Source organism: Notothenia coriiceps, unplaced genomic scaffold (genome assembly GCF_000735185.1).
Source record: "Notothenia coriiceps isolate Sejong01 unplaced genomic scaffold, NC01 NC01_scaffold00003345, whole genome shotgun sequence".
NCBI classification, from domain to species: Eukaryota; Metazoa; Chordata; class Actinopteri; order Perciformes; family Nototheniidae; genus Notothenia; species Notothenia coriiceps.
The window spans coordinates 166989-177871 of NW_011336046.1; the positions used below are offsets into that span (position 1 = coordinate 166989).

Consider the following 10883-nt stretch of genomic DNA (forward strand, 5'->3'; position numbering starts at 1 on the left):
TTTCCAAGTGTCTATATCAATAGTAAACATGTTTTGATATGAGTGTCAAAGTAAGTAAAATATTTTTTATTTTAGGACATTTAAAGTTAATCTGTAACAATGGAAAATATTTGATAAAATATTAATTGTTTTCATTGTAAAGTAATAATCAAATGCAAACACAACAAGACACAGTTAATCTAGGTTTAGCTTACTAGAAAACGTGAAGTACCTCCTTTTTATCTTATGTTAAAAGCTTTATTACAAAATATTTTAAAACTTACAATTGTACAGATACAAATATAGCACACATCAGTTTTTCCATCTACAATCAGTATAATATGAGAATAATAAAATGGGTACAGAAGAAATATTTATTGATCATCCCAGTCATTCCTTTTGAAGAATTAGTAATAAGAATAATGAGGATTTGGACAGATAGGACTGTGTTTATAGAGACGTTCAACCCCTATCTCAAACCCCCCCATGATACAGTAGGTTATGATAGTGGTGATGAATTGAGTTGATGAATGTGATGATGATCCCTGTCATTTATTCTTCAAGAGGTCATGGTGTGTCGTGGTGTGTCACAGTAAGCTTACTGTGGAGAGAAGGCAGAAAGACAGGGTTAGTTTAGGCATCTGGAGTTTAAAAAAAAGCATTAATATACAGTCAGACGCTAAAGTAAGGGGATAATCTAATTGTATTATATCTGAAAGAGGAATGGTGGAGAGCGATAATAATTGGGGTTATAAATTAAACAGAATTTATAAATACAAACCACATTTTGAAACAGCGTTGTGTTTTGGAATTTCAGAACGTCTTGTCTAAGTTAGGTCTTGCAAAATAAAGAAATATCGTGCCAAATCACAACCACGAGAAGACGTTGAATTTTTTTTTTTGTCAACATATTACACAAAATTGTATTAGGTTTGTGTCGCCCTACTCAGAGTGCCTTGGTGTGCCTTGGTGTGTACTGCACCGTTATGTCTTTTCGGCCGTGCCGACACCTTCCGCCGCCGATTCGACATGTTGAATCGGGAGGCTGTCGGCCAAAGAAATCACTCTGATTGGCTGTTCAGCTAGCGAATCAGTGCATGAGAAGCGAAACGGAAGTGAGGGACCCAAACAAACTATTAAGAAGGCAAGTCTGAGATTTCATTTAACTCCAGCTCTCGACACAGGTTCGGGAAAGCCCCATGAGCTTCTCGTTGTAGAGTGAAAATGGAACGCACACGCTATTTGTTGTTTGTTTATATCACGCAGTCTGTTCTTCTTCTCTCGGTGTATCACGCAGTCAGTGGGTATTTCTCAATCGCGAGTAAGGCTGCTCCAGAGCCACTATTTCAAGCATATACGTCATCGAGTGCTGCCGAAGTACTGTTCCAATGTCCAGCATACTTGGAAATCTACCGAGCCCGGCGTACTTCGTTTGGAGAAATTTCGAGGCTGCACATGTGCAATCCCCACAATGCTTTGCGCACGGACCAATTTCCCCAAATCTGTGGCGGAAAATGTAAGGCGGGGCCTCTTATATGACGCCTGTTCCACTCTTTGTTTTCCGAATGCCAGGAAGTATTCTTGCCTCGCTTCTGAAACAAGACGCTCGGAAGACATGTGCTACCAAGCAAGCGTACTCGAGATTGAGAAACACCCTGTCTTCCGGTTGTTGCCTCTTTTGGATGACGAATACACACTACCGCCGCCTGCTGGTAAGGAGAGTTATTGCCACTCACGCATGCGCAGTTCGTATGATCTACTTGGCCGTCGGATGAAGTCTTTGCGGTGTATTCCAGTGCGAAACATGGCCAAGAGGAGACGTGAGGCGACGTTCCGCCGGGACGTGTTCTTTGGTGTCAGTTTGGTGTGTAAGGACCTTTAAAGTCTGGTCACATTGGAGGTGTTTTTATAATATGAACAAATAAAAAACAACGCAGCACAACTGAAAGTCTGTTAGAGAAACCAAAAGCTAAGCTACTTAAATAAATATGTATTATATGTGCTCTATTTTTATGTGTATTTGAACGCATCTACTAGGACACCAAGTTCTTAGTAGATGCGTTCGAATACAGACCAGGCTGGGAGAAAGTTTTGGCCTGATGATCTTATAGTCTAGTTATCATGCTGAACCCTGTAGTGTGCTATGCTCTCACTTCCTTGCCACCGCAGGTGCCACAGAGACATCCAAAGAGTCCGTTGACCATCTGGATGAGACAGAGGGCGAGCTCAAAGCAGGCCGCCACCAGCAGAGTGGAGAACAGTCCCACGTTGAATTCAACCACATTCTCTGGTTTTTTGCACCATTGCCACATTGCTTTATCGCCCAGGTAGCTCCCGTTACTGAAGAGGATAAGAATTAGAAAAGGTAAATACAAGAAAATGGTACATTAAACTACATTATGTATGGCCATAAAGACTGCCTGTACCCGCTGGCGAAGGGTGTCCCCCATTGAGGAAGGGGGCTTTGAAGATTGCTCCAAAGGCATGTTGGCCCATTAGACAGGCCCAGGGCAGCCACACTCAGACTGTAAATGGCCCCCACCGCACCAGCTGCTGCAAAACCAATGGACAGGAACATCTGCATGGAGCACACAGTGGAGTCAGGAAGTGGACACTGAAGCACGTTTTGTTGGAGATGATTTCGCATTGTTGACCCCAGTTCTTTCAGTCAGGAATGATTCATTACTTGCATGTTGCAAAAAAAAGATAATAACAATGAAAAACAAAAATGTCTAACAGTCAAAGGAGGTAACTTGTGGAATAGTCTTGACACTCAAACAATAATATAAAAAAAGGGGGGTGTATGACACTTTTTGGGAATATAAAAAATTAATATTTGTAGCTTTCATTCATTTTAAGGGCAACAACTTCATAATAATAATTAAAAAAATTGCTATGGTATTTCACTATTTTAATATTAATGACTCTGATCAATTGTTATGTTTGCATTGGATTTTTTTCAGGTTGAAACAACAAAAATAAACTGAACTTGACATTTCCGAATAAATATATAAGACACTGGTTTGGATTTATTTCACTACTGTAAAAACCAAATTCCAGGGACTTGCTTTAGATAGATAGTCCGTCTCGGTTCTGAACCTCACACCATAATAAATGCACATTTGACAAGTTTCTGGGGAAAGAAGGGAGAAGCTGTGTTTTCTGAACACCAGGGGACAGAGTTCTAGCACAGATGGTTAACAAATTGTGGTTTTATCTGAAAATATATGCCGAAAAGTTTAATGATACTGCTTTTTAAAATTGGGATGTTCCAGTTTATGTAACAGTAATTTATCCACGATGAGAGGTACAAACAGATAGATAAGATAACGACAGACAGCATCCACATAATGCATACTTACCCCACAGCGGTTGGCGCAGCAGTTGTTAGCGCTGGTCAGGTGAGTGTGGATGGCAGGAACGAGGACCTGATAGAACAGAAGGCATATTTAATTGATAGAAACATAAACAGGGTCAAACAACCTTATTACTGAAGGAAGATCGTGAGGGAAAGAAATGTTTCCTAAGTAAATTGTGCATTAGATCTGGACAACAGAAAAAAAAAATTAAGCGAAAAAACAGGAGCACTAAGCCGCTGTGAACTGAACTGACTTTAAAGAGGCACTCAATTTTATATTTTGTTTCTATAAGGTTAGGTCCCAAGCCAGGTTTAGATTACAAAATGAATTTGCAACATCAGAGCAGCAGAGGCTGAGATATCCTCACTTTAAGTCAAAAGTATGGACCATTTCGGAAAAAGAGGGGATCCTACAATTCCCACAATGCAAAACAACTCTCAAATGGATTAGTCGCGCCACTCAGCATGGCTTTCGGCTTTTTCACAGTGGCGAGTTGCGGTATTGCAGTAATAAAGTCCCCTGCAGGCCAAAAAGCATTTTCCCGATAGAACGAAACGAAAGATGAATTATAACTCTTTTATGATTTTTATATTTAATCTAACCCGTAAATCATTTTAAATGATGTGAGATTATGACAATGTAAGTCAACGGTCAAAGCAGAAACACTTTCCGGAGAGCAGGGAAACCAGGAGCTAAACCCGGAAGCTAGGACATTTTGTGGCGTCCGCGCCATCTTGGGGTATGCGGCATCCATTTCCTATTTTGGTGTCAGTTTGTAACAAGGGCTCACTGTTACATGTTCTCCATGTCCAGGATGAGACAACCCTGATGATATCACCATGACAGCATCAGGGTTTTGTTCTGATAATGCGCCCCTTTAACTGAATCAAGCCTTTAAAAATGTGATGCACATTTAGATCCCGTCTGTTACCAAAACTATTGTATTATTTATTTCTGTGCTCTTTGTTTAAATGTAAGAAAGTGGTCACTTTTGTGTTTGTTTGACTTTGGCTATGTCTTTAATTGCTTGAGGTCATATACACTGCATCATTGGCTTCTTGTGAGTGTACTTGAAGTAAGCACAGAGGCTTTCCTTAGTTTTAGTGGCCTAAACTTGACCAATTTAACCAACGAAAAACACAATATTAGTCAAATCATGTCATTTTTGTTATGGACAATTTGCATTTTTGACATCAATGTACTCACCAGGATTCCTCCTCCTATGAGGCCTGCCATGTATTTGACCTCCACCGTGATGCGCTCCATCCCCTCCCGGTCTTGGGCTGCATACTGCGTGTCAAGGTCAGGGAAGAAGAGCATGATGTTGCAGATGATGGACACTGCAGCCAGGATGTAGAGCGGGATGGCGATGAACTTAGAACAGGCTCCTGTACACATGATGTCTGCGGGTGTGGGGGGCGCTCAAAAAGGTAAAAATTTCTAAAATCCCAACTGATCCTCCGAGCAAAAATCTCTCCTCTTTTCCTTTGACACACGAAGTGTAGCTTTGGGCTTCAGAAGTGACAGACTGGGAATGGGTTGTTTGAATATATTTGAGTTTTGGAGGGTGGGGGTATAAAGGGCGGAGCTATAATAGATAAGCCTGATTATTACTCTTTATGACCAGACTTTATGGAATGGGTGTGGTTTTTTTTGTGTGCATGTTTCCATGAGAGCCATAAAAGCCAAGGCTGTGGTCTACAGCACAACCCTTATAACAGTAAGCAGAGAATATAGAAAATAAAAGATTAATGTACTTTTTTAGGGAGCATTGGGGCTGCAAAAACTCCTTTTGATTAATGGTATCTACATTTAGGGTTTGTTAAGACTAGGGATAAAGTAACAACAGTTCATGTTAGAAACGGAAATCTGATCTTCTTAGATAATTGATTCACAATTTCCAAAATCTGATAATTAAATACGTTTCATCCAAAGAACCTTGGTATTGCTACTGATGGACAATTATACCAGACACCAAGACAAAGTCGTGTCAAGCATTAGTGTGTGAAATATCACACAAAATAACACTTTTAAGAGGTGTACGAAAGAGAAAAATAAACATTTAGACATACTATACTTTCAGAAATGTTTTATATATTTCTTTATTTTTTATTATGCATTATGAAATGTTTTGTCCGATATTTTTGACATTTTTCATAGACATAGACTCTAATATTTAAATGTATTTAGTTATTTAATATGACTTTTTCTGTGAGCTATTTTCAACATAATAAAATTAGTGGTTTTTCTGATATTTTCCAAATCACACTTTTAGGGTGTAACTTGGTTTACATTTGATTTATTTCTAATTGGAACATTTCTGATCAATTAAAATACAGCTCCTCAAACCAACCAATTTCATTTATGTAACAGACAACAACATCTTATATACACTTAGCTCTGCTGCCTTTATTAGGTACTGAACTCTAACCAGCCCCCCCCCCCCATGTACCTGTCAATGTTTCACTCTGACACACTGTATGTTGCTCCTTCATTATTATTACTTCTGCATTAATGTGTACCCCGTTTTGCATTTCAACACTGTAAATGTTAATGGTTCATATAGTGTTGGGTTGGGTTGTGATCCGAGAGGGAATCATTTATTGAAGGTTTAATGTCTAATGAAGAAGGCCACCGCGTGATGAAGTCAAAAATACCTGAGAGTTTTAACATTATAGTTGACTTATTGTTCTGTTAATAATTATTTTTTATATTTGTCAGGAAGCTCTCATTATTCTGATGACATTCTATTGATTTACTGTCAAGTCACTTTTAATAAACACACAGAGACACTGAGCCATTGTCCTGCAGAGTCTGAGTGTGTGTTAAAATGACTAAAACCACACTGTTGAAGTACTGCATTACAAATATTAACTTTAAATATTTAAGTATAAAGTAAAAAATGTACTTTAATAATTAAAAGTAGAAACATGTTCTCTGTGACTAACTATTGTCACTCGTGCACTAATGTAAACTAGTATTTCACATTTGTAGTTGAATAGGTGGATCTCATTTTAAACTATTAAATAATGATTATGTTCATTATGAATTATTCTGCTGATAAATAATTTGATTAGATTGTTTGGCATGTTGAGCTGTCAGATAAATGCAGGAAAAAGTTTAAAAAAAACAGGTCAATTAATATTTGTAAAATGTTATGTATAAATCATCTTAAAATCTACATTAATTTCTGATTGCAAATGAAGTTATTCCTTTAAAAAAGGGTAACTTTGCGTGTGTTTAATGGCTTGATTACCAAGTGGAGAGATAACAGGAAACGAGGAAGACAAACAGATATGCTGTCATCCTGATCCATGTGAACCCCCCCCCTCTTCTTCTTCTCTTCTGTGACTCCATGTACTTCCTAACAGCCGAAAATCAATCATTTTCCTTTAATCTTAACATATCAGAGAACTGATCAGAACACTGATTACAGAGAGCATTCAGTGTGTACAAGATCTAGTATGTGTGTGTGTGTGTGTGTGTGTGTGTGTGTGTGTGTGTGTGTGTGTGTGTGTGTGTGTGTGTGTGTGTGTGTGTGTGTATCTGATTACCTTATCAGTGAATTATGGAACCATTCAAATGTGTAGGTGTAGGGAGTGCTGACATGGACTTTAAACAACATATGTCAGGGATGACGCACAAACGCACACACACACACAGCTATGGAGTTTGAGCATTGAATCGATCTGAATTGTGAGCATCACCAGGTCTCAGTGACTCACGGAGGCCATAGCTTGCTGGGCGTTTTGCTGTAGAATTGAAGGTTATTATGAATCATAGTCTGTGTAGTCATGTTGATAGTGATTAGCACACTCATTGATAAGTGTGGAGTCACAGTGATCATGAGCACTGTTCTATATTTATCTATGTTTCTGTCCTTGGTTTAATCTTATATCCTCTACCCAGTCGATGCTGTGACCGTTTTTTCCCCCCGGGTGTTCCCAAAACCACTCACATCTAGACGTCAAAGATCATGGACCAAGAGTCAGCTCACAGGAGCAGACATATGGAAAAAAATTGTAAAATAAGTAAATAACTAACGGATTAGTCAATTGACAGAAAAATAATTGCAGAAAATGCTGTTTTCAGGTTTTTAATATGAACATTTCCTGTATTTTGTTGTACTTGATCCCTTTAAACTTAATATATTTGGGTTTGGAGTAAGGAGAAAAGCTACGAAATGTATAGATATCACCTTGGATTTTGAGAAAGCTGGATGAATTTTCACTATTTTCTGACATTTTGATTAATTGTTAACATAATGAAAATAATCATTTATTTCCATCTGATACAAAACGCCATATTTTAACATTTTACCCCCACCTGTCATCATGTACTTAATATACATTTTGGTCAAGTTGTGACTAATGAGCTAAAACATCTCCATGGCAACTGCACTGATAAAGACCATGACATGCAGTTGAAAGCTCTGCAACAATAGAAAGCTGAGATTATTCCATCATACGACTATTTCCATGATCCTGAATGAACTTTTCCCACAATAAAAGAGTACCGGTAAATACGTTTATAATCAACAGACTCTGACGTTCAGGATTAAATTCATTGTTGCTTATTAATTTATTCGAAGGTCTTATGTTCATTAATCTAAATAATAAAGATGAATATTCTTGTTTTATTAAGTTAACCTCAACCCATCTGAATCACAGAGCCTCCATTCTGTCCGTTAGTAATATAGAATTCATGTATCAGATAGGAACAGCAACAAATCTACTTCCTGTTGTATCTTCTACATTTATCTCGAGAAAAGTTCCTTTTAGAGAGGTTTATCAGATGCGGTGTTTCCCTAAATGACAGCCAACAAAAGGTGATATACAGAGACGGTTGAACTTTATGAGCCTTTATTGCCGATGTCTCTGAGGTAATTGTGAGTTTATGGTGATGTTACATAAATACGTCCTGTTTGTGCCTGGTACTACCACTCTGATGTTATTTTTACACCCGCGCGGCATGACTACAGCCTCAAACACACCAAAACACGCTTTTGTCATAATATGCAGAGAAGAGGGAAAATAGGAGGGATTCCTCTGGATCAATTCTCCAGCAGAGACTCCTCTCTCCTGACGGTGCAGGAGATGGAGGAGGAAGATAAGAAACCTGCAGCAGGTCCAGGAAACACTGGAACTGGAAAAAGTCTATTGATTTAATAACAGCCATATAAATATGGCCAATAAACCAAGGCCACAGAAATAAATCATAAAATAGGTTATGTAAGACGTCTGAGCCGTTAAGGATGTGGGGGGTTATATGTTAATGGACTCTTGGTCATCTTAGTAATTCATTATTTTATTGTTACTATTACTACTATTGTTATATTTTTTATGTATTTATATATTTCTTATTCACCAGTTTTTTATTTGTATTATATTATATACTAATAGTAATTCTAATATTATTATTGGTTCATTTCATTTACAAGACTCATTTTAGTAATTCATGTATTATTAATATTATATATATTTGTGTTTTACTTTTTTCCTGTATTTAGATATTTCTTTTTCAGATGTTTTTTTATTATATTATACACTTTTATTTATTCTTATATTATTATTGGTTCATTTCATTTACCTAACTCATTGGAGGAATTCATGTATTATCATTAATATTATATATTTTTTGTATTACTTTTGTTTGTGTTTTTAGATATTTATTTTTGACCTGTTTTTTTATTATATTATACACATTTAGTTATTCTTATAATATTATTGGTTCATTTCATTTACTCGTCATTTAAGTAATTCATTCATTATTATACTTAATATTATTATTTATTTGTATTACTTTTTTCCCTGTATTTAGATATTTATTTTTCACATGTTTTTTTAAATTATATTATACACTTTTAGTTATTCTTATATTATTATTGGTTCATTTAATTTACTAGACTACAGTACTACAAATGACAAAAAATTACATAAATGTATGATAAATAGTGTGAAATATTTGAGATATTAAATTGAATGGAGTATACCAATAAAACTAGGAATTCTATAAATAAAATGAATCATTATTGTTGTTGTAAGTGAAAGTGTTCAGCTTTGTCTATTCACCGCGTCAAACGCTGAGAATATATTCTGACTATTACTGTAATACAAAATGAGTGTATTCAATCACACTGGTGCTCCCATTATTTTTGGCAATACAATGATTGTGATGCGTGCTAACGTTGATGGAAAGAATAGCGTGACAGGTAACACACCTCCAACCACTGATCAGCAGTTCAAAGTGTGTGTGTGTGTGTGTGTGTGTGTGTGTGTGTGTGTGTGTGTGTGTGTGTGTGTGTGTGTGTGTGTGTGTGTGTGTCTTAAATGTTCTTATGGCAGCATATGTGTTCAATTAGTATGATTAGATTACATTCAATTTAATTGATTAATATGTTATCAATAAAGATACCAGAAAAAGGAAATATTGTGAAAGAAATGAACAATTACGTCAGAGCGTAATGCTGAAGCACCCCCTAGGATAGCCATAGCACCCCCTAAGCACCCCCAAGACATGTGTCTTTTCTTTTTTTTTATGTGTAAAATTCATAATTGGAAAAATGATTGATTCGAAAATAATATGCGACAGTACAGTATAAGTACTTCTGGGTCTCTGTGTTGCATTCAAATTCTGCTCTGTGTGTGTGTGGTACGAGCCATTTTGTGTGCGTGCGCGAGCGAGAGAGAGAGCGCGCGCACCGGTATTGGAGATCGATGTGGTTAGCATCTGGTGCTAGCTAGCTACGCTAATGGATATAAGGAGCTTTTTCAACAACAAGAGGCGCATTCATACCGCAGTATTTTTCCCACAAAGGTTCATGAGAACTTAGTTCATGGGAGCTCTTTAGTTCTCATGAACTAAGTAGAGACGCGTTCACACCGGAATAAGTTCCTGGGGGAGGATTAGACAAATGAAGCCACTAGAGGTTTCTCAATACTCAAATTTCCCCTCCTCGACTCCTCGGTCCTCCGGTAGTGACCCGGAAATGAATTTCAGTGCGCCATTTTGAAGGACATCTCATTTCTCTAAATGCACTTCGAGGACCGAGCATCGAGCATCGAGGATGCTCTCTGGAGGAGCTCTAACCGAGGAGACACTGATGCATCCTCCACGGTTCCTCCACGGATGCATTTCTGGGAACGGTGGAGGCGTGACGCACGGCCGGACTTATCTCAGCCAATGACAGCTCTGCATGCATCCCTTGGATATTATTTTAGAAACTGCTTTCATCGCAACGCAATGTTTACAGAGAGAACAGCTGTGAGGTCCGTGCAGAAAGCAGAGCAGTGTGTATAATATATATCACTCAGTATAACAGGCCTACACTCCTCTTATTTGCTTTAGTTTAGTAGATATCTACAAACAAAGAGTCGATATTTTTCTAAGACCATTTAGTGCTTCACATAATAAAATACACAACGTCTGTAGCCTGATTATGCTTTTAGGAGCAGTAGGTGTGTGTGGTACAGTGTGTAGGTGTGTGTGTTGTACAGTGCGTAGATGCGGCGGACAGACGGGTCTCAGTTGGTTTGGTGTCCTATG

At 37.6% G+C, this 10883-nt stretch overlaps 1 protein-coding gene across 1 annotated transcript; it reads right to left on the reverse strand.

Annotated features, from left to right (window-relative positions):
• Positions 1–307: 307 nt before the first annotated feature.
• tm4sf21b (transmembrane 4 L six family member 21b) lies at positions 308–4834 on the reverse strand. Its single transcript, XM_010766539.1, has 5 exons — positions 4545–4834; positions 3342–3407; positions 2406–2557; positions 2133–2319; positions 308–580 (listed from the first exon to the last, which is right to left on the reverse strand). Exons 1-5 carry the CDS (start codon positions 4734–4736, stop codon positions 578–580), a joined length of 600 nt encoding a protein of 199 aa, XP_010764841.1. The 5' UTR covers positions 4737–4834; the 3' UTR covers positions 308–577.
• Between the last annotated feature and the right edge of the window lie 6049 nt (positions 4835–10883).

Bases quoted from the DNA above. Each gene is read 5' to 3' on its own strand.
- tm4sf21b (XM_010766539.1), bottom strand. From the start codon at position 4,736: ATGTGTACAGGAGCCTGTTCTAAGTTCATCGCCATCCCGCTCTACATC. The intron at 2,558-3,341 runs GTAAGTATGCAT...TGCTCCATGCAG, and splicing joins GCTGCGCCAACCGCTGTGGG to ATGTTCCTGTCCATTGGTTT. The intron at 2,320-2,405 runs GTACAGGCAGTC...TATCCTCTTCAG, and splicing joins GGGACACCCTTCGCCAGCGG to TAACGGGAGCTACCTGGGCG.